We start from the raw sequence: 24,189 nt of genomic DNA on the forward strand, positions 1-24,189 counted from the left end.
TGGTAGAGCAGCTCGGGATGCTTGACCAAATCGTGCCCGCCTCTCGAGTCGTCAACGGATTCAACATGGCAAGCGAAACAACAAAAGGGTAAATCACCCTCCCTGTCAACGTGGCTGGCACAACCCAAAATGCCAAATTCCATGTCATCGAAGGAGACATGAGATACAACGCCTTGCTCGGAAGACCATGGATACACTGCATGAGAGCAGTACCATCAACCCTTCATCAAATGATGAAGTTCCCGACAAAGGATGGGATAAAAAACGTCTACGGGGAATAACATGCGGCAAGAGAAATGTTCACAGTACACGAAGCAGCGCCGACACCAGTACCTCCACCTTCGAAAGAGCCAAAGGATAAGTAAACAGTAGAATAGTGAAAACAAGCTACACCCTCGGATAAATCCGACTAAACAAAGCAAAGGAGGGTACCGCGTCCTCGTAGCAAACAATTGAAACATATCGGGGGTCGAAGCGCCGTCTGCACTAAGGTATGATCACCTCCCTTTGTCAATTACATCTTATACTAACATAAGTGCAAGTGTCCGATCGAAATAGCTGAAGCACTTTCCAACTCGAAGGTCTTAGGTTTCAAAAGCATGCGGTGCACTCTTTTCCTTCCACCAGGTTTTTATCCCAAGAAGGGTTTTACCGGCAATATTTTTAACGAGGCAACATCTATATTCTACCTAAGGAAAACTCAACAAGTATTCAAGGCTTCATTTGCAATCAATCTCGAATACTGGGGGGCATCTGATCGCTGCCTACTCCGCACTACTAAAAAGTAGGAAGAATTGGTCGCAATAGCTTTTACCCGATTTGTGGGTCGGGATCGATTTCCACAGGGAGCTAGGAAGGGAGTCGAGTATCTATCTAGAATAGAATTGTGTAATTGTTCCAAATATCACTTCCAATCATTTTTGGTCTTTTCTTTATATTCTACTATTATCGACTACTAATTATAAATGTAACTAAATTAGACTAAGAATAAATTGCTACAAGTTGTATCTAATAGTATAAAGGGCACTAGGGTAGTGACCTTTACCTAGGTGGTTAATTGACGGGTAATTGTATCTAAGGCACGATTGACATGATTGGGGAAATATGTTATAACCGTTACTCAATACTACCCACTCTACACCTCTCGGTAGAAAGAGTGGTTTTGCCCAATTGACTCTCTCGAGACCAATTGGGTATGCATATTTGCCCTAGCAACTAGGGTTCAAGTCGAGTAATTACTCTCTCGAGGTTTAACCCTTTAATTGGAACTATCAAATCTCTTGAGTCCATCCTAATTCCTTGTTGAGTCAATTTTGGGGACTTAGGCTCTCTTTCTCAAGAAGAGCCCAAGTCTACTAAGCACAAACTAGTGTTTGCAACCAATAATTCATAAATTAAACCATAAAATTGACCCAAATAACAAACACCCATAAACAATCTAACCTTAAATCACAACACCCATCAATTACCCACACTAGGGTTGAGCCACAACCCTAGCTAATGGGTTTAGCTACTCATGCTTGAAGATAAAATCAGAGAAATAGATGAAGAGAAAGACATATTAATTAATTACTATAGTAAATACAAAGTTTCAATGATTAAAACTAAGCAAAAGTGCCAAAAATGGCTAAGAACTATCGTCTCACGAGCTCAGCTACAGTACTGTAATATCTGATACCCTAAAAAAATGGAAAAATGCTCTATTTATACTCAGCTGGAAAAACTGGACAAAAATGCCCCTGCGGGTCAGTGCGGACCACACAAAATGGTGTGCGGCCGCACTAGGCTCTTGACTCTAAAAAATCACTCTCTGAGCCCAGGCTCTGCGGACCGCACAGAATGGACTGCGGCTGCGAAGGGAACTAGCGCGGTCCGCAAAAACACGACCGCGGACCGCACATGCTTGAACTTTGGCACTTGACATCTCTCTGAAGTTTGCTTCTGCGGACCGCATAAAATGGTGGTGCGGCCGCGGTGTCTTCAGCGCGGGCCGCACAATGTCTACTGCGTCCGCATTGCTTTGATGCCTAAAAATCCAGTCTCTGAATCTCCCTAGTGCGGATCGCACAGAATGGACTGCGGCCGCACTAGGCTAGTTTGTCCTGAGTTCTCTTTGTCCTTGGTACTTGTGTAGGTTTCACTCCTTTTGAGCCGATATTTGACATCTGGTCACTTTGTTGATCAAACCTGCAATCAAGCACAACTTATGAGCTTTTTGGGTCTATTTTGTAAGAATTTATAATCAAAGTGTAAGCAAGAAGGAGCATGAAACACGTCAAAATCCCTAGTTATCAGCATCCCCCTGGAAGGTCACTTGGAGAAGCTAGGATGTGCTGAAGAGGGTATGTTGATACCCAATTTTCCCCATATGCTTTTAATACATAGTACATATGCATTTATAAGCATGTATAAGTTTTTTTATAATAATTTTTCTATAGTTTTAAGATCTCCAAAAACCAATTTATTTCTTCTCTTTTATTTATAAAATATCCAGTAATTATCCTACAAATTATTTTTGTGGTGATTTTGTCATCTAAATTCTTTATTGATGCCAGCATAGTGTTTAAACATTTTCAGTGCATTTTTGTAATTATATTTACATTTTTTTAGGCTAAATTGCACATCTTTGCAATAATAGCCCTACTAATGCATAATTACATTGTTGATGCACAAAACGGTCTTTATATTTTTAAAATGTTAAATAACTATTTTAAATCATTTTTAGTACACGAAACTATTTTTTCAAAAATCATTTATTATTTCTTATAAATTGTATAGTATTAAAATGGCTATTTAAAATATGGCCTAATTATATTTCAATTTTAGCTCAAATCCAACCCTAACCTAACCCAATTACCAGCCTAGTACTCAATTAAATTACCCGGCCCACACCCCAAATACCCGATCCGGTCCCCCATACCCTTTAATCCCGACCGTTGATTATAAAGATCAACGGCCACCATCAACCCTTCCTAAATAAACCCAAAAGACCCCCAAATCCTATCATTTTCTATACACCCGCCGCCCTGAAAACCCCTCTACTCTCAAACGCTCTCAACCTAACCCTAGTCCACCGACCTTCATCTATGGCTATCTCCGATGAGCTCTCATCGACCCCCAGGCCTCCAATGGCCTCCCTCATGTCATTCTTGTCACCTCCAGGGCCCTCAAGGGACCAGGGCTAATTGACTTGCATCTATGACTCCTCTCTCACCTGTTTCAGGCCATTCCGGTGTGATTCCGATTGAGATCGTCCTATATTAGCTACGATCTATGGTTTTCTAAGTAGGTTTCTTCATCATGGTTCTCCTCGAAATCCTAATTTCTTTTCTAAACCTCTTAGATCTCTACAGATCTAACATGATTTGGGTTTGTTTCATGTGAGTTTTACAACAGCCTTAAGATTCTTTACAAGACTCGTATGATTTTCATCTTTTCCTAAAACTAGGGTTTCCGGAATTTCTTTTTAAAAATTGTTTGATGATTTTGTGTGTTTAATCTTCTGCATCTCACATATTTTGACTGATTTTATGAGTCTGTGCAACCTTAGCCCGTTTGTACTGAAAACCCTAATTTCTGGAGTTCTTCGTTTGGTTTCTGGATATTGGTACATTTGATTGTCTTCTTGCTTTGGGTTCGTGTGATTTCTCGTGATTTTCTTGTCCTAGTATGCTTCTACTGAATTGCTTAGTTCAATGCTTTCACTGATTCTATATGCTTGATCTTTCTCATTGAATCAGTGTCGTTTAACTATGTGTTTTGTTAAAGCTATGTGAAATACTGACTATTCATGTTCTACCTTATTTTATATGCTAAGCATTCAACCTCTTTCATGACTTTCTAAACCCTTGATTACTATGAATCCCTTATTTCCTGGTTTAATTTGAACACTTTCCATTTAACTCTTGATTCTTACCTCTCTATTCGATTTGACTGGATTGCTTGCCTTAATTAATTTTTCCCCTCCTTGTTTGTATTCCGCTGATTATTACTGATTTGTTTCCTTAATTAAACTGTTGTTCATTTACCCCCAATTACCTATTCTATACCTAAATTTTACTTGATTCTTTTCCTTAAATACTTAGCATATTTTACCGTTGATTTAACTGTCCCTTGATTAAGGGAAAGACTTTGCTGATTTACGTGTGACTTCCCTGATTTACTACTTAATTGATATCTTACCTTATTTGTCCAGCTTTTGATTGCTATACAAACCCCTCTCTCACTCTAAGTTCAAAACAGACACACGACGAACACTAGTTCAAAAACTCTCTCTTATACTTAAAGCTTTCTGCTCTTTTCTGTTACTTGCTACTTCCATTGAACTAGCCGGCTGTAAGCCAAGTCTAGTTATTGCACTACACTGTTCTATACTTTGTGTCTGCTCTCATTAACCGGTATGTCCTGATTTAGTTACAAGTTCAAACTCTATGCGTTCTCTTACTGCATTAGTTTACTGATTTCCAGTCTTATTCATGTCTATCACTTGGCTTTTCGATATGTAACTAGCATACTTAAATCCTGGTTTCACTTAGCATATATGAGTTCTACCCGTTCAACTTATGATTAACATATCTGATGACTTGTCTATTATTTTCTCTAGCATGTCTCAATCTTACTCTACTCCATGTATGTATGATTGTCTGTCTGTTTGTTTACCCAGTTCCTGATAGTAATTTACTTTACTAGGTTACTTACTACCCCCTAAGTACTTCTGACTCTATGTTCAACTCTGCCTAAGTATAACTATGTTCTCAACTGTTTGTTCTATATCTGTACTATAGCTGTGTGATTGACTCCTAAACTTCTGTGCTCTTGTTGTTACATTAATATGTTCTAGGTGTCCCCCCTACCCTTTCCCTTGGATGAAGTCTATCTGTTCTATGACTTGCTTTCTGATTTTTTAAAAGATGTTCTTCATATTTTCTCAAACTATTTGTACTCTAACTATGTTCTGACCTTCAGAAAGTTCCTTCTAACTACTAAAACCTTCTTTTTATTGTTTACCAAACTCTTTCAAAGTCATCATACACTCTCACATTACTCCTAGAATATTAGGCTCTGCCCCTCTGGCATGTGTACTGCCTTGAGATCCTTGAGGTCTCTCTGAACTCTAGCATGTCAGAGCTGGCCTTTCCACACTGCACCTAAATCAGTTATTGTTTGAGAAAAGGTCTAGGTGTGAGGACTGCCCGGGATCCTTGAGGTCCTTAGAGAACTCTGACACACCTAGACATGATATTGTCTATGGACTTTCGCATTTGAGGCTATTGGAGGCTTGGGAAGTCATTTAGGCCTGCTTCAGGCTCCCTATAGTTAACTTCTTCTTTTTCTTTATTTGTTTATGTAATTTATTCAGCTGGTCTGTAGTCATTATTTGTAAACAACATTGAGATGATTAGTGAAAACGGCTGGGTAGTTACATATCTGTTGGGTAGCTCGGGTAGATACCATGCCTATAGGATTGTGTTAATGCATTTGCTATGTTTTGCTTTATTTCCAAAATATTAGAAACCATGCCTATAGGATCTAAATGGCTCTAATAATAGAAATCATGCTTATAGGGTTAAAATTAACTTTACAATTAGATATCATGCCTATAGGGTGTAAGGTGATTGAGTTCAATTTCTGTTACAGCACGTATTTACATTCGTCTCACTAGAAATCATGCCTATAAGTTCGAACCAGTTCTTAACAATTAGATACTATGCCTATAGGAATTAAAATCAATTCTAGTAGAAATCCTGCCTATGGAACTTAAAATCAGTTTAGTTAAACAAATCATTTAGTTCATGTTAGTTCATTCTGAATTGGTTTAGTCAACTGTCCGCTTCTTTAAATGAATTCTCAAGCACTGCCTTAATTTACTACCGCTTGAAAGCATGTCTATAAGATCTCAAGTGTCTGTTTAAAAATTGTTCACTGTTTTACTGCATCAATGTAGATATCATGCTCTTAGGACATCACTGTTCTGCGCTTAGGCAAGCCACTAGGGCGATTCAAATTCTGCAACTATGAAGCTGTATTTTGTTATTTAAAACTGTTCAGATTTAACAGGTCTAAAATCAGTAGGCAAGCTAAATAGGATTTCGACACCTTCGTCCTAATTCAATACTATATAATCCTTGCTCACCTAGATATCATGTTCTAGGATTTTCTCTTAAAGTACTTGACTGTTGTTTGAAGACGTGCATTTACTTGTTATATTTGTGGAGGTAACTGTGGGCGTGTAATTTGTTCTCTTTAAATGCAGTCCTAATTGTTCTTGATTGACGCCTAGACTTTTATCCTTTAAAACCTTAGGAAGTTCTAGAACTTTCCAAAGTAGAGGCCCTAAAATACCTCCAGGGCCACGAGGAAGGGATGGGTAGTGCACGCATAGGACATTTTCACAGTTGCTAGAACGCTTTAGGCTATGACCACGGGGAGGGAATTGGGTAGTCAGGATATGATGACTACGTGCTAATGTCACGTGTAGCCCCTCATTGAGGAGTGTTTACCGGGCATTATGTGGGGTGATCCTGTAGGCTAACCAACCTAGGACCCCTCTTTCCCAATTCCCGATGTTTAAACTTTGCTTTTTCCCTATATATGCAATTTGTTCAAGTCTTTCCTTTGTCTCTTTACTTGAGTCATACAATGTTCAAAGCATGCCCTTATTTGCAATTATGTGTTTAAACTATTTATTTATTAAAATGACTAATTCATAAGTATAAGTTCGGTCGGGACCCACCGTTGTGGACCAAGAGGAGTGCCTAACACCTTCCCCTCAAGGTTATTTCGAGCCCTTACCCTAAATCTCTGATAATGCAAACTAGTACATGAGTTAATTGCTCAAGGTGCCCTAACGCACCATAATCCGTTAGGTGGCGACTCTTCAAAAACCCAAATTCCCAAAAGGAAACGAGTTATTCCCCCATGAATGTCGAAACCCGGACTTCTCCTCGCGAGGAGTGAAAAAAGGGGGCGCGACAGGGTCTCGATAGGAAAATAATGTACCGGGCCAAACGGTCGAATGAACCGTGCCAGCATAGAATAATTGAGCCCTCAACAACAAAGACATGTATACTTGTACCAAGTAATCAAAGAATACTTTCAAAAAAGCATTTTGCGCTTCAAAGAAGCTCGGTATTTTTGCAAAAATGGCTCATCTGTCAGAAACGTCCCGAGCACTCGGGGACTGGCGTCAACAACTCAAAATAATGCGACCCCCGGGTCGGAGCTCCAATCTCGTAAGCCCTCGATGAGGCAACACAAAGATCACAAAACAACTCCAGAATAAAAAATGTTCCGAACACTCGGGGATTGGTGTCGAAAAATTCAAGGTCACATGACCCCCGGGTCAAAAAACTCCGAAATCATAAGCCCCAATGAGGCAACACCAAGTTTACAAATAATGGCTCCCTAGCCAAAAAAACCCTCGATGACTCGAGGACTGTTGCCAATCGCCACCCCTATCGACTTATCAAAACCCGAGGCCATAAGACCACATACGGCCAGCCTCGGTCTCGTAAGACCTCAAAGGCGTGTAAAATCTGCAAGAGCTCAAGCAAGGCATGAACCACACTTGTACCAAGTGACAATAACTGTAAGACCTCAAAGGCATGTAAAACTTGTAAGACCTTACTAAAGGCATAAACTCGATCTTATAGTTAAGGCTATATATCGATCTTGTAAGACCCCTGAAAAGTCATACCCTCGATATAGACGTCGAAACTACTTCACTCAGGGACTGAAAGGCTCTGGCCAAACACAATGACTACGGTCATAAGGCTGTACCAGCCAAACTAACGCGACTCGGGGATGCCCGACCATCGCTATAAAATCACAGGCCTTCAATTACTTCGAATATACTTCGAAATTAAACAGGCTACCCTCGACATAGGCAAAAGAGCTTCGACCATGTCAGCTCCTAACTATAGGCTTCGAGCTACTCAGCCTCCGAGCCAAACCTCCCGAGGTGCTCGATATCGCCATATAATGGCTCACAATCGAGGTTTTATCAAACCGTCAAAGAGTCGGGCAAACACAACTTCAAAGTCTTTAACGAGGGAAAAATAAAGCCTATATTAGAGGCCGCATCGACCCAATGCGTAAGAGCCACTGTCGCCAGCCCATATAAAAGGTCATACCGACCCAAAGCGTATGAGCCACCGTCGCCAGCCCATGTAAAAGGTCGTACTGACCTAAAGCGTAAGAGCCACTGACGCCAACTTACATTAAAAGGTCGTACTGACCCAACGCGTAAGAGCCTAAGGGACAACTTTAAATTCGAAAACTTGAGGGTCAAATGAGCTCGAGTCAAAACCCGACTCGGAGACTGAACCCGAAACAGTTAACTAAATATGCCTAAGGGCGAAAGCATAAGAGCCTAAGATGCCAACTTACATTACAAGGTTATACCGACCAAAGCGCGTAAGAGCCCACAGGTCAGCCTAATAAGCCCCAGGGCCATACAATGAATCTAAGGATTCCTTTTAACTCGAAGACCAGTTCTTCTTGCTGATGGATGACAGACATCGAAAGGTACATAAAAAACGAAGTCGCAAGATTTCTTTTTGTACACATGTGTGAAAGAATACAAGCTTCATTCACAAAGTTCTTTGAAAACACTACATACAAAATCAGAAAAAGGCTTAATCTACGCCCCCCGGGGACTACGGCCCGATAGCCTATTTCTCGCCATCCTTGGCATCGGACAGAAGGGACTTAGCGTCATGTTCATCTGCCTCTGCCTGTTTCACCTCTTCCGAGAGGTCAAAACCCTTAACATTGATCTCCTCGAGGGTTTCCCATCGAGATTTGCACCGTGCATGCTCCAAACTCCTGCTCTCGCGGTCGAGAACCCTTTTCAGCTCAGCTCGGGCATCGGCAACGTCCTTCAAATAGACCGCCACTTTCTTATCAACTTTAGTTCGGCTCATTGCGGCTTCGGACCGGGCATCCACAACTTCGGCTTTTATCTTCAAAATCTCGGACTCAAGCTTTGTGACCATATCCGTTCGGACCAAACTGTTCTCACGTGCTAAGCGAAGTTGAACCACGAGGGCAGAAGACTTAGCCAAAGCACCTTTCTCTGCTATAGTATGAGCATCTTCCTGAGCCTTTAACTCATCGTGCTCACGTTTGGCTTGGCCGACTTCACTCCTAAGGCGTTCCAGGTCTCCAACCTTCTTCTGCAGCTAAAATAAACGAAATGTCAGCCTCAGGAATGAAAAAGTAACATGCGCCCCATCTAGAGCAATAAGTACATGTTCCTCGAGGTAGGTTTCGTAGTTCAGGCTTCGACTCGCCTCGCACCGCAAGCGCGCCAACTCGTCTTCTCTCTCGTTGCAAAGAAGCCTGAGGGACTTCTCCTTATCCGCGGCTTTTTGCAGCATGGCCTCACGACGAAGCAGCTCGGACTCGAGCTTGTCAAAAGCCTATGAAAGAGAAACTCAACCAGAGAGTGAAAATCGCAAAACTATAAAATCAACACGGACGGCAAAAATAAACTCACCTCGGAATAGAGCCGCTGAGCTTCCTTGAAAATTGAGCGCACGTCTACTAGCCCGGCTCTGTCTACCCCGGAAGAACCGCACTCGGTGGGGGAGCGTTCGCTCAGCATATGAGGCTCCTGGTCTCGATCATCCCTCGAAGTACCTTCGATGGGGGAAGACACATCCTTGCCGGGCCCCCGGCCTGGACTCATCTTGCTGTAAGCACCGTCGCCCTGTGAAGGCCCTTTTTGCTTACTATTATCGCTCCATAGCACAGAAGCTGGGAATCCCTCTCCCTCTCCGAGAGGACACGGTCTCGCCCCAAAGGATTCCCCGATGCCTACGGTGATGGGGTTAGTACGCGTAAAAAGAAAATGCCCTTAAAGGAGCAAATCACACAGTGCGTACTTTGGTGTTTAGCCTCCCATCTGCCCTTAGACAGAACTCGCCACTTATGCTCGTTATAGGTCGAGCGAGTCACCAGCTTTCGAGCCTAGTCCGTCAGGTCGAGGACCTCGCACGGCGTCCACGAAATTGCTGCAGAAAGGGAAAGGAAGGCGCATTTATGGAACCTGCCTATGCCACAAGCAAAACTACGAAGGCACAAATATATCACTTACGTGTAAAATTCCATTCCTCAGGGAATGGCAGAAACTCCACAGGGATGATATCAACGGTCCGTACTCTGACGAATCGACTCATCCACTCCCGATCTCCATCTTCTTCATCATCAACAAAGAAAGGTGTGGTGGATCGGCATCTTGACGTTAGTAGACCTCGATGGTGAAAAGGCCGGTACAACCTGATAAGATGATCGAGCATGAATTCAAGCCCCGCTTCCTCCGCAAAGAACCTCATCATCAATACTATCCGCCAAAATGACGGGTGAATCTACGCCAAGGTAACTCGGTATTTTCGACAGAAGTCAAACACAACCCTATCAAGGGGGCCTAGCGTGAAGGGGTACGTATATACGTTCAAAAACCCCTCGACATGATCCATGATGCTTTCTCCCGGGGGAAGTACCCGTAGTACTGCCTTTTCCCCCAATCCGCAGTCTTTCCTCACTGACTCAAGGTGCCCCTCTCCTACTAAAGAAACAAACTTCGAAACATACTCCCGATCACCCCAAGCATTTTGGTTCAAAAAGCCTTCGAGGGTGGACCTCCCCTCTCCTCGCCGAGCGGACCTTGGTGTGGCATCCATAACTGTGGTAAAACTAGAAAATTCGAGAAAAGCCTTCAAAGTTGAAATAGTGAAAGCCTTAACACAGGAAAGGATAGCTCTACAGAGGAGGATGACTACTCGGAATAGCAGAATCCCCAAAAGAAGGAATACAACCCTATATGTGGAGAAAACGGCGACTATCCGCCTGCCTCAAACGCCAATTAAAAACGCTAACTGAGACGTTTCTCGCTTTGGGAAAATGTGCCAACGGAATCGCCTCGGTTATTTCGTAACCATGTCATACACTCGACGCCGCCTTACGACACCTTAGGGTCAGAGACCCCCGCATCAACCAAGCCTCGAGATGGTACCCGATCTCGAGGGCCTCCGTCAAAAAGAAGCTAGGCTCCAAGAAGCCATTGACATCATTACAAGTCCCGAGATGGTACCCGATCTCGAGGACCTCCTAAAAAAGAAGATAGGCTCCAAGAAGCCATTGGCATCATTACAAGTCCCGAGATGGTACCCGATCTCGAGGACCTCCACCAAAAAGGAGATTAGGCTCCAAGGAGCCATTGACATCATCCTAAGCCTCGAGATGGTACCCGATCTCGAGGACCTCACTCAAAAGAAGATAAGCTCTAAAAACCTACTCATGTGGGCTTGGCCTCGAGGTACTATCTAAACCCGGGTAAGTCCCCACCCGAAATCTATCTGCCATGCCTTGAGGCTATTTACACTAAGTTCAAAGCAAACTTCCAGGTAGCCCGAGCTTGAGCGAACCCCCGTCGGGGACTGTTCCCGAAAGCCTAAAGGCTATCTTTATTCTCAGACTCCCGAGCAAATCCCCCCGTCGAGGTCTATCGCGGGGTCTAAAGGGCTAAGTCTCGTACTAAAAGTTTGAAGCCCCACTCTCATTCAACTCAAAGTCGGGGATCCCGACGGCTCGAGTTTATCAATCCAATTAGGGCTCAGTCCAAGGAACGACAGCAGTTTCTACGGGGAATTGTGTTAATCAGTCAAGAGCTAGAGAAATACTTACTCCCGGGCTCGATACTCGTACCTGCTAGTAGAATCACACATTCAGATTCTTCACGTGCAGATAAAGGGAAATAAAGCATAAATCGGAGACAAATTGAACAAACTTCATTTCCATTAATGAACATGATTACAAAGCCCACGAGGGGTCCTTAAACATGATTACAAAGCCCACGAGGGGCTCTTACATAGAAAAAAAGAAGCAAAAGAAAATACATACAATGAAAACCAAGAGTCTAATCTTTCCTCCGGGTGTACCCTCGCCGGCAGTATGTTCGAGCACCGCCTCCTCGGTGGCCTCGTCTCGATCTTCTAAAATGGCATCTTCAAGGGAAAAGATGAAGAAGAGGAAAGTGATGCGGAAGAAGCAGAAAAAGATGAAGAAAAAGTCGTAGTTCGCAAAAGGTCAAAAGCTTTTACCAGGCCAAAGAAATCACGGCCCGGTAGAAGACTTGGCGAGCGCCAGTCTCACTTGCTTGACTACTTTGAGTCCACTTCTTGGGACATTGAGCCTTGCAAAGCTAACGGCCGGTGGCGCCACTTCACCCCACGGAAAACAAAAGGGATGAAGCGCCACACCAGGCCGGAGTAAGGAGGTGAGCAACGGTGTATAGTCCGAACACCCTCATGAGCAGCGGTGTAGAGTCCAAACATCTCCCTAAATCGGAAGAAGTCGGCCTCTCTATCTCATCGCCTCGAGCCAACGACGACAGCAGTAACAACAACAACAACAACAATGACAAGTCGATGCAATCTCGCTCGGTAAGGGAAAGCCCTAATAAAAGGCCATGGCATGGCTGATGGGAACGTCGCCATGTAACCTTAAGGCCACAGGCCTTGAAAATGGGAGATAACAATGGATGAGGATGAAGAGAAGAAAGGGGTAGAATAATATTGGAATACACTTGAATGAAGAAATGGTTCCAGGAGGCTTCCATTTATAGGGGGTGGCAGTGTAACCGGCGGTCCCATTAATGTCTTTGACAGACGTATCGGCAGGCGCAATCAATCCATTCTTTGGGAACTGAATCGACAGCGATATTATCGCTTTGGAGAATAAGAATCGGCAGTACATTGAATGACACTGAAAAGATGAACCGACGGGACGCCTCAGTTATCACAAAGGCTTATGTCATAAGTATGACATCATCACGGAAAGTTCGAAGAGATGGTTATCAAATTCGTTTCTTATCGTTCCACTCTAAGAAACGCGAGGACTATTTGTATGCGGTAAAATCGGAGGGTCCAATTTTCGGCCATTACAACGCCTCGTAAGCAAGCCTTTCAAAGGCTCGAGACTATGATCGAGATTTATCCCTAGGGGCCATCGGTGTCCAACCTCGAGACAGTGCAAGTCGGCGGTCATGGTAGAAAAGTGGGAAGTTCCCTAGGCGCACAACTAGAGCTGACAAGGTCTAGAGGGCTAGCTCTGACCCGTATCAGGGCATTAAGTGGCTATACCTGCCCCATATCTTTGTAATTAATGCATTTGTACTATGTTCCCCCTCATATATAAAGGGGAATCCTTGTCATTTTGTAGACAACTAATACTCAATATTCAATACAAGAACATTCTCTCTGCTCTCTAACTTAACATATTCTCTTGAACTCATTACTTTCATTTATTGCTTATATTCATTGTGTTCTATTTATTGTTCTTCATTTATTGCTTGTAATTGGCCATAAAGAGCCATCATTGAATCTATCATAACTATTAGTCCCTCCACCGACTGCCCACGACAAGATATAGGACTCGACCTCGAGGCCCCGAATAAGCAAACTCGAGGCCCTGCTTATCAGCCTATTGGTTTGGTTATCATTTTGTTTTCAAGATCTTACCTCGTTTTCTAATCTCTTACTTAGCATCCATTGCTTAACAACTAGCATAAAAATAGATCACGTATTTTTAGAACCACAAAATCAAATTTAATTGTAATTACCATTTTCATGGTAAATAGTGATGCCGTGCATTTTTTGTTTGCTGTGTTTACTTGTTATTACTGGTTCAAAGTGTACTAGCTGTTAAATTCCTCTACTGCTGTGATTCTTTATTTTGGTACCTCCATAGCATGTTTCCCCTTCCCGTTAATTTCTGCTTAGCTTCTATTAATTGTTATTCTGTTAGTATATTGTTTAACTGCACAAGTTTATGTTATTTGTCGTGTCCTAGCCTCATCACTACTTCGCCGAGGTTAGGCTCGGCACTTACCAGTACATGGGGTCGGTTGTACTGATACTGCACTCTGCACTTTCTGTGTAGATCCCGGTACTGGACCATACTGATCCGAGTTTGGGTTGCTGCCTTCAGTCCACAGGAGACCCAAGGTAGATCTGCCGGCGTTCGCAGACCCTGGAGTCACCTTCCCTCTATTTTAGATTCATGTTTTCTTTCATTCCGAAAAACAGATATATTTTCCTTGAAACCAGTTTTTGTAGAAATTCTTAGACGTTCGTGGATTGTGATACCAGATCTTTTTGGGTAGTCTTGTACTAGAGTATTTAAATTGTTATAAAATTTCCGCACTTCATATCTGCTCAGTTTTAATTATTATAAATTTCTATTTTGGTTAATGATTTATATGTTAGAACTGTATCTGTTGGTTTTCCTAGCATTCTAAGAGTTAGGCGCCATCACGATCCCGACGGTGGTAATTCCGGGTCGTGAAAAAGGCGTACAAGATAAGCTTATTATGATTATTGGCCTCCCATTGGCCCCTCGCTAAATCGCGGCACGAGCACTCAACATATGAGGAAGTCGAAGCCAGCTTCCGAACCCAACTTTCGAGGTTCGGGATTGCACTGTGCTCCCAGGGAACTACTACATCATAAGAAAAGACATATGTGAGAAAACATGTGGATGAAGGAAGGTAAAAGAAATAAAGCAATCAACTTAAGATGTTGATGGGTTTATTTACGCTTCATGTTTCATTCCTCGGGGAATGGCATTTTCTCGGCCAGGATTATATCGGAGGTCCTCACTCGGACAAACTGACCCATCCATCCCCGATCTGTGCCCTCGTTTGTACTCGAGACCAAAACCTTTGTGGCTCGGTGATGGAGCCTTATTAATCCGCCGCGATAGAGACGGGGGCTATACAGTCTCATGAGGTGGTCGAGGGTAAATGGCATCCCTTCGACCTTGCTCACGAAGAATCGAAGCAAGATAATGATACGCCAAAAAGAGGGGTGTATTTGGCCAAGAGTTATTCGGTATTGGCGACATAGTCGATAATAACGGGATTGATGGGACCCAGCATGAAAGGGTAAGTGTAAACACTTAAAAACCCTTCCACGTAAGTAGCAATATCCTCCTCTGGGGTAGGAATCACCACCACCACGTTTTCCCAATGGCAGTCCTCTTTCACCTGTTCGAGAGCGTCTTCAGTTATCGAGCATATATACCTCGGCATGGGCTCACATCGGCCAGGGACTGAAGAGCGTTTTTCAATTTTGAAATCAGAAGAAAGGTCGCATGAACCGGGGATGCATTCTTCGATGCGTGGATCACCGGCGTTTTATCACCGGCCGACCGCGACGAAGAGGCTTTTTCCTTTTTGGGAACGGATTTAGATGTTTCGTCATGTCTATGTGAGTTCATAAAAAAGAAGAAGAAGAAGCTTGTTGTTTTAGGAAAGGATTGGCAAACGGATTTCGAAGAATTTGCAGAATTGAGAAACTTGATGAAAGTAGGACAACTTTGAAGGTTAAGAAAGGTTTTTGAAAATAAAGTTTGGGAAGATTATGAAGATGATCTATTTATAATATTGCAATAACGGTTCAAGGGCATCAGTGGCCGACCATCAAGTGAAGCTAATTAATGATTTTGAGAACTGTGCAGGCGCGATGCTTCGGTTGCCTCCGCCGCTTACATCACGAGGATGACGTCATAATTAGTCGATGTACGAAATCGAAGACTCAGTTCGTTTCTTTTCATTACACTCTAAGAAACGAGGGGACTATATTTCGAGATCAGAGAACTGCATCGAGGGTCAGCCTCGTAATGGATCAGACCTGAACACGGAGACAAGGTGCCGAGTTCGGGGATCGAGGCACCCGTCAAGATCGAGGTCCCCGGCGATCGAGATCGGATATGACCAGCTTTGAGCGGAACACAACAACGGAAAGCCGAAATATACGTAACCGGTCGGAGATCACGACGGAGATCTCGGAACGGATCAAATCAAGGGCGATTATTTGTATCAATCATGGGATTTACTTCCGTAATTAGAATTGTACCTCAACTAGGATTCCTCTAGTTTATAAAGAGGGATCCCCATCATTTGTAGACACTTTTACATTCATACAGATCAAGGCAATATAATATTTCTTTCTTCTGCTCATCAGCTCACTGCTCTCTAACTATTGTTCTTCAACTGTTGTTCTTTAACTGTTCTTGCTTTACTACTCTTAAGGTTAAATATTCATTAACCAAACATGGAAGATTTGTGTATTGCATATCTAATCTCATTTTGCTCCTGTCATATCTTAACAGAAACAAAATGTTAGAAGAGTTTTCTGTTATAAAATTATTTGAAATTAGTACTGAAATCAGGACTTTAGTGCAGCTGCCTTCTGAAAGTAAACATAGGCAATTAGCCATCACTCTGGACCTTGTATCAAAACTTTGATCAAATTACTTACTTATCCACTATGCTGCCACTTGCCCTTCAAAAAAAAAAAGGTAAAAGAAAAGCCCCGCCTTTTTAAATTTTATTGTGTTTTTGCTCTGTATTTTACTGGGAGTTTCTTGTTTCTATAAGTTTAACACCCTACAAGGCAAATTAATCTAAGAAGCTATACTGTTAATTTTCCATTGCACAGGAAGGATACGGTTTATACTATTTTATTGCAAGTTTTTAGTTGTATAGTAAGGATACATTTTTTCCCTTTCAACCTTTCACCAATCAAACTGTAAAATAAGAAATAAATACATAAGTGGAAAAAGTTGGGAAGAAAACACAGAAAATGATTGATTATAAAATAACTCTTAATTTAAATAAATAAGAAAATATCGGAAGAACACACAATAACTGGTCACCATGGCAAGTCTAGTGAGGTATCAGCCTCCAAAATACAAACAAGATATCAGTAGTAATTACCTAACACAAGCTCTGAATTGTGTTTCATGGCGGACAAATTAGCTCTCCCTCTTCTACTACCAAACCCTCCACCCTCAAAATCTATCTTCCAAGACTCACACCCCCACTTCTCTAACTCCACCTCTCAACCTTTAGCTCCATTCCTAAATGACCTCTTTCACCACCAAAATCCCAACACTTCTCTTACTTCAACTTCCACTTCTTATTCTACCCAGATTCCCCAATCCCCAATTTACCCTTCTCCTATCCCCAGAACTCGACGGCGTATTATTGGCAAGGAGCATGATACCAACAGGGGCAAACCATGGTATCCTCATCGCCTCTCCTCTCAAGGTGAGAAAACTCTTCAAACCCTAATTGACCCGGAATTTCAACTCCAAAATATTAACCAAATTTTGCTCAGTTTATATACTGAGCATCGTTTAGAAAGTTCTGAATTAGATACAGAGTCATTGAGTTTTGATATTTTGGGTATTATTAAAGGTTTAGGTTACTATAAAAAATGTGACTTGGCGTTGAATGTGTTTGAATGGGTTCGAAATCGACCCGATTCTGGGGATTTGTTAAATGGGTCTGTTATTGCTGTGGTTATAAGCATGCTCGGGAAAGAGGGTAGGATTTCAGTGGCATCATCATTGCTTCATAATTTGCATAAAGATGGTTTTGGTATCGATGTTTATGCATATACTTCTTTAATTACTGCGTTCGCGCGTAATGGGAGGTATAGGGACGCGGTTAATGTTTACAAGAAAATGGAGGAGGAAGGGTGTAAACCTACTTTAATTACTTACAATGTGATTTTGAATGTTTATGGGAAAATGGGTATGCCTTGGAGTAGAATTTTGGGTGTTTTTGAAAGTATGAAGAGCTCCGGAGTTGTTCCTGATGCTTATACTTATAATACTCTTATTACTTGTTGTCGTCGGGGATCTTTGTATGAGGAAGCTAGGCAGATTTTTGAGGAAATGAAATTAGGAGGTTTTCTGCCTGATAAGGTCACGTACAACGCGTTGTTAGATGTTTATGGGAGGTCTAGGAGGCCGAAAGAAGCTATGGAGGTTTTGCGAGAGATGGAGGTAAATGGGTTTTTGCCTAGCATTGTGACGTACAATTCATTGGTATCTGCTTATGCTAGGGATGGTCTGTTGGAGGAAGCGATGGAGCTGAAAGCCCAGATGACGGATAAAGGGATTAAGCCTGATGTGTTTACGTATACCACCTTGTTTTCCGGTTTTGAGAAGGCTGGGAAGGATGAACCGGCAATGAGAATATTTGAGGAGATGACAAGTGCAGGTTGTAAACCAAACATCTGCACTTTCAATGCGCTTATTAAGATGTATGGAAACAGGGGAAAATTTGCTGAAATGATGAAGGTTTTTGATGATATCAAGAAGTGTGGTTGTTCCCCTGATATTGTCACTTGGAATACTCTCCTAGCCGTATTTGGGCAGAATGGAATGGATTCAGAAGTCACTGGAGTGTTCAAAGAAATGAAGAGAGCCGGATTTGTAGCTGAGCGGGACACCTTCAATACCTTAATTGGTGCTTACAGTCGTTGTGGGGCTTTTGATCAAGCTATGGTCGTTTACAGGCGAATGTTAGATGCAGGGGTCAATCCGGACCTCTCCACCTATAACGCTGTTCTAGCAGCTTTGGCTCGGGGCGGGCTGTGGGAACAGTCTGAAAAAGTACTTGCAGAAATGAAAGATGGTCGTTGTAAACCCAATGAGCTAACATACAGTTCTTTGCTTCATGCGTATGGTAACGGGAAAGAGATTGACCGGATACATGCACTTGCAGAAGATATATACACTTCTGAAATCCAACCTCATGCTATTCTTCTGAAGACCCTTGTACTAGTTTATAGCAAAAGTGATCTTCTAGTGGAGACTGAACGAGCTTTTTTGGAGTTAAAAAGTAGAGGTGTGTCTCCAGACATAACCACATTAAATGCCATGCTTTCAATTTATGGTCGGAAGCAAATGGTTACAAAGGCAGCTGAGATCATGAACTTCATGAAGGATACTGGTTTCACTCCTAGCTTGACAACTTACAATAGTTTGATGTACATGTACAGCCGGTCCAGCAATTATGAGAAATCGGAACAACTACTAATGGAAATTATAGGAAAAGGAGTCAGGCCTGATGTTATTTCGTACAACACAGTGATATATGCTTATTGCAGAAACGGTCGGATGAGAGATGCCTCACGAATATTTACAGAAATGAAGGATTCTGGAATTGTTCCTGATGTGATCACATATAATACCTTTGTTTCAAGGTACGCAGCTGATGCAATGTTTATTGATGCCATTGAAGTGGTTCGTTACATGATCAAGCAAGGTTGTAAGCCAAATGATAGCACGTATAACTCCATTATAGATTCATATTGTAAACTCAATAGAAGAGATGAAGCTCTAGCTTTTATTAACAACCTCCGTAAGCTTAATCCTCATGTTTCTAAAAAGGAAGAGACTAAATTATCAGAGCGATTGATGAAGAAATGAGTTCTCTTTTTTGATGGAATCACAGTTTAGTAGCTATAGCGTTTTGCTGTATTTATCTCTTCCATTTTCCTTGTTATACTTGTATGCTGCGAAAATATGAGCAGTGTGCTAATTGTTGTATATAGAACTTTTATTACAATCTACTAGACCTTTATTAGAACAGATTCACCTGGTTATGCAATGATGAAAGTTTTGAGCTTTGTGATGTTATGGGGTGTGTAGGTTTCGCACTAAGGGGATAAACCTTAATTGCTAAGGTATTATTGGCTCTTAGCTTTTAGATTTAGCATAAATGTATGCTGAGGATGTATCTGTTGTTTAATTGAGATTCTGGCAGCAGTTTAAAGACAATTCTGCGCATATTTTTCATTGATGAAACTGCACAACTGCGGTTTTTACTTTTGGTTGGTTTAAGGGTTCAACCTATTTATATAGTGCAGAGTACATTGGTTGTTTCCCACTTTTTACGTCATCGTCGATTATTGTTCCGTTTGGTTTTGAAACTTTACAGGCGTTGGCTACTTTGCATGATCATGCTCAAGTCTATATATGGCTAGAAAAAGTAAACCCTGAATATGACCGGCTATTTGTGTAAAATTATTTACCTCCATTAGTTAGTATTAAGAGCCAAAAGAGAAAGAAGGCACAATCCAGCTAACTAAACAAAACAGAAAGAAGGCACAATCAATCTGAAAGGAAGGCCATCTGATCTCAGATTATTCAACTTTTTGCCCAGCAATATATAACAAAACCTGGAATTTTGAGAGGGAACTCCCCTTATACCTAGAAACAATAGGTAATGCAAGCAACAAAGATAGAATTAACGGAAAGCAGTCAGCTCAAAATCACTGGCATCCTTTTACACTATTTATCTCAACGCACAATCTCTCTGAAACGATAAAAACAATGGGTTTGGTCAGATGCTAAACTGAACTTGTGCTCTCAGCCTCATTCAATCAGCCACCCATAACTCCGGTTTATCTACATCAAACCTGTAACTCTCCATGTAATGTGTTGTTTAGATCACTGTTTCTCTATACAAGGCTCATTATATACTGAATATACGACGCTCTTGTTTAGATCACTGTTCCTCTTTTGGCTGTTTAAAAAACTCCAATCACTTGGTTCTCCTCAGCATCTTCTGAATTATATGAGAATACGTCTACTGGTGCGGTGATAGAGCCAAGAGTGCCTTTGGAGTGGAAAGATTCTCTTTGGTGATCAAGATAGATCACAATAACTGTTATATCATCGTGGAAATGGCGCCTAATCCCCTTTTCTATCTTCTGTATGTCCTTGTACCTCATCTCCCTCTTCTTAGCAGCCTCCTGAATCGCTGCTCGCACCAGTCTCTTAGCTATTCCCTGCAATTACATCAACCAAAAAATAAACAGGATGGGTCATACAACTATCTTGACTCTGAAATCTACTAAGCAAGCAACTTGCCTCAAGTCGATCTGCAATAGACCAACAACAACAACAAACCTAGTTTAATCTCACAAGTGGGGTCTAGGGAGGGTAGTGTGTACGCAGACCTTACCCCTACCTTGTGGAGGTAGAGAGGATGTTTCCAATAAAGCCTCGGCTCAGGAAAAGCATAGTCGATCTGCAATATGCATAAATGCACATCTTTCCATTTACTTCGCAAGGGAATCGAGAATGAAAGAATGGGAAACTTACAGCTCTTGAGTTTTTAGAGACTATTTCCACAGCTACTTGATCAGTTAAGTGTTCCCAGAGGCCATCAGAAGCAAATATCAGGAATAAGTCATGAGGCCTAATACTTCGTGTAACAATAGAAGGCTCAGCTGTTAGTACAGGCCGTTTCAGAGGTACAAGATTTCCATATCGTTGGGATATAGGATCCCTGTTAAATTCAGGTTTCTTCAAATAGGCATCTCCAATAGATCTTGAGACCTGCAAATTACAAGGTTTATAAGTCGGTATGTTCCTAACATCAGAGAAAGGGGACAAAAAAGCTACAAACAGAATGCAGGCATTCCTTGTTAGTTCTATCAGCAGAAAACAAACAAAACTCTAGTTCTAATTAGTTAGAGAACCTTCACAAGAATCCAGAGCCTTCTATGATGGCTAAGAAGTAAATGAAACGGATAACTATTCAATGAAATCACGACTCTTTGCTTTACAAAATCTTCATCCACGTCTCATGTTAGGGAACACGGCTTCCTCTAAGCTTGAACTGCATGAAACAGTGGACCAAGAGGCAAAGTGTGTGATTCCTGGAACATTAGGGAAGATTGTAAAGCCTTAAGAACAAATTCAACAGAGGAAGTCATGATGCTTTAATAAAGCAGAAGATGATATACAAAGGTAAAGCAATATGGGAATAGGATACATAATAAACACCAAATACAACAAACTCTTATACAGTTAGAACACATATAAATACTTAAGTCATTCATCAAAAGACAAATAGGTTGGCTAAGTAAGTACAGAACAACTGAACAAGTAAGATAACCTGAATTATGCCTTTAATTCTCCAAACACCTCGATTGTAAACCACAACAGCTTGATCATCAGGATGAAGTGATTCAACTTCTTTTCTCACTTTTTCACATGAAACATTATGATCAGTCGACAACCTTTCTGCAACCACAGAATTCGTCTCCCCTTCAAAACCTCTGCGTCCAAGAACTGCCCTCGAATCCCCTAAATTAGCCACGTACAATTCACCCTCAGAAATTGCACCAACCAAACAACATGATCCAACTGAAGCAATCTGTGGCATTACAAGCAATGATCTCTTCACCAATTGAATAAAATCCTCTTCTGTAGCATTAAAGGCCCTCTTTATCACATCTGATGACAAACCCCCTTGCTCTTTCGAAAATTCTACACAAAATTCAAAACAAACAGCTCAGAAAAGCAACAAAACTTAATCTTGTACAAAGGAGCAACCTTAAAGCTTTTTGAACATAATTTTCAGAAACAAGATGTGACCCACAAAATATATGACATGAAAAACATAAAAACCAGGCAAAATAGGTACATTTCAAGAATCCACAGACATAGCTTAATCTTGTACAGTCAGACCCCTCTATAACAACATACTTATATAACAACACTTCTCTATAAAAGCCAAATTTTTCCGGAACCAAATCTCATGTTCTATTATAATATATGTTTTCTATAACAACAATTCGCTATATATAACATCCAAATTTATCCGAAACAAACGAGACTGTTATAGAGAAGTTTGACGGTATAAAGGAGAAACCTTTAAGCCTTTTTAGCAGAAATTGTAGACACAAGAACTGACCCACAAAAGCATAGGACATGAAAAGCTTAAAACTCAGGCCAAAAAAAGAAAATAAGAAAACAACGTTACTACAAGAATCCATAGACATAGCTTAATTCTGTATAAAGGAGCAACCTTTAAGCTTTTTGAGCCGAAATTGCAGAAACAAGAACTGACCCACAAAATTATAAGACATGAAAAACTGAAAAATCAGGACTAAAAAGACAAATAAAAGAAAATAACGTATACTCCAAGAATTCACAGACAACCTAATTTTGAATATAGAGGAGCAACCTTTTAGCTTTTTGAGCAGAAATTGCAGAAACAAGAACTGACCCACAAAAGTATATGACACAAAAAACTGTAAAATTTTGCCAAAAAAGGAAAATAAAAGAAAAAAGACGTACTATGCAAATAAGAGAAGAGGTGTCTATTGACAAAACGGGAGGCTTCAGGACCACCATGGCCATCATAAACACCAACATAAGTAGCAGAAGGAGAAGTGAAAACTTGGCTTTGGTCTTCAAGTGAAGAATTCGCTTGAACTACAGCAATTGAGAAATCACCAGAAGCATGTGGCTTTAAATCCATATGCCATAAAAGCCCATCTCCGTTTCTTCTCCCAAAACACCTCTCTAATGGTCGACAACACGATCGCATCATCATACTCTTAATTCTCTTCTCTCCGCTACTAGTACAGTCTCACAAAGCAAAACAAGTTTTGATTAAAATTTTACAACCACACAATTGTGCATATAACCAGCTCTATGAATTAGAGTTGAGAGGAAGTATCGGAAAAGTAGCGCGTTGAAACTTAGAAAAGCAGAACTAAAGATACGCTACACCCACCCCTTCACGCGTTTCACTTTATACGAAATATACTCAATTAGTCTTTCTACTAATGATAAAAGAACGCAATTTTGGTTATGCAACTTTTCCAAAACATTTATATGATACCCATCACGGAGGGCGGGCTAACAAGAGCGGGTTAAGTAGGTATGACAGACTTTTAGGCTGACAAGCTCATGAAGAAGAAGGAGTGCATATGTTATCTTAGTCGAAACCCATTATCGAAATGGGAGAAGAAGTGAAGAGTTTTATAAGGCATAACACAAGTTTACCTGCGTTTTTGTGGCTCGAGGTGGCATAGCCCAAAAAGATAAATCTTTGCGGGTTCAAAGCGAACAATACGTACCATGGGATCTTGACAATTTCATTACCATCTATAGTTGTGGTGAAACGGTAATTATCCTTTTGTTTATATGCTTTACCTCAAGGTGAATTTTCAAATTAGTTGGGTGTCAAAGTGAATACGAGATAGAAGACCAAAATAGAAAGAAGAAATTTTCCTAAAATAGTTGGGTTGGCAAAGAATTATTTGTTAGTTTCTATGGTTCTATAAACATGTTACAAAGAGAAGAATCGAATTTAAAATAAAATTATTTTTAAATATAAAAATGTATCAATTTTTTTGCAACAGATTTATGGTGAAATAGTGTTACATGAGATGGAACAAAAAATACTTCTTTTACAATACTCTACTATTGTCCTTAAAATATTCTCAATATTGCAATAACTAACTAAATACATTTTATATTAGAAACTTTTCTCAAAACTTTATCAAGAAGTTGTCCGAACTG

The 24,189-nt window shown here is 41.1% G+C and overlaps 2 protein-coding genes across 2 annotated transcripts; one reads left to right on the forward strand and one right to left on the reverse strand.

Annotated features, from left to right (window-relative positions):
• Positions 1–16,688: 16,688 nt before the first annotated feature.
• LOC109210334 (pentatricopeptide repeat-containing protein At5g02860) lies at positions 16,689–19,500 on the forward strand. The gene has a single exon (XM_019373734.1). It carries the CDS (start codon positions 16,810–16,812, stop codon positions 19,288–19,290), a length of 2,481 nt encoding a protein of 826 aa, XP_019229279.1. The 5' UTR covers positions 16,689–16,809; the 3' UTR covers positions 19,291–19,500.
• A 476-nt stretch (positions 19,501–19,976) lies between these two features.
• LOC109210335 (probable protein phosphatase 2C 63) lies at positions 19,977–23,469 on the reverse strand. Its single transcript, XM_019373735.1, has 4 exons — positions 22,957–23,469; positions 21,770–22,143; positions 20,971–21,207; positions 19,977–20,654 (listed from the first exon to the last, which is right to left on the reverse strand). Exons 1-4 carry the CDS (start codon positions 23,213–23,215, stop codon positions 20,394–20,396), a joined length of 1,131 nt encoding a protein of 376 aa, XP_019229280.1. The 5' UTR covers positions 23,216–23,469; the 3' UTR covers positions 19,977–20,393.
• Between the last annotated feature and the right edge of the window lie 720 nt (positions 23,470–24,189).

This window comes from Nicotiana attenuata, unplaced genomic scaffold, assembly GCF_001879085.1.
Source record: "Nicotiana attenuata strain UT unplaced genomic scaffold, NIATTr2, whole genome shotgun sequence".
Classification (NCBI taxonomy): Eukaryota; Viridiplantae; Streptophyta; class Magnoliopsida; order Solanales; family Solanaceae; genus Nicotiana; species Nicotiana attenuata.

Excerpts from the sequence above, each read along its gene's own strand:
- LOC109210335 (XM_019373735.1), bottom strand. The coding sequence starts at position 23,215 with ATGATGATGCGATCGTGTTGTCGACCATTAGAGAGGTGTTTTGGGAGA. Across the intron at positions 21,208-21,769 it reads GAATTAAAGGCATAATTCAG|GTCTCAAGATCTATTGGAGA; the intron begins GTTATCTTACTT and ends TGTAATTTGCAG. Across the intron at positions 20,655-20,970 it reads TCTCTAAAAACTCAAGAGCT|GGAATAGCTAAGAGACTGGT; the intron begins GTAAGTTTCCCA and ends ATGTAATTGCAG.
- LOC109210334 (XM_019373734.1), top strand. The coding sequence starts at position 16,810 with ATGGCGGACAAATTAGCTCTCCCTCTTCTACTACCAAACCCTCCACCC.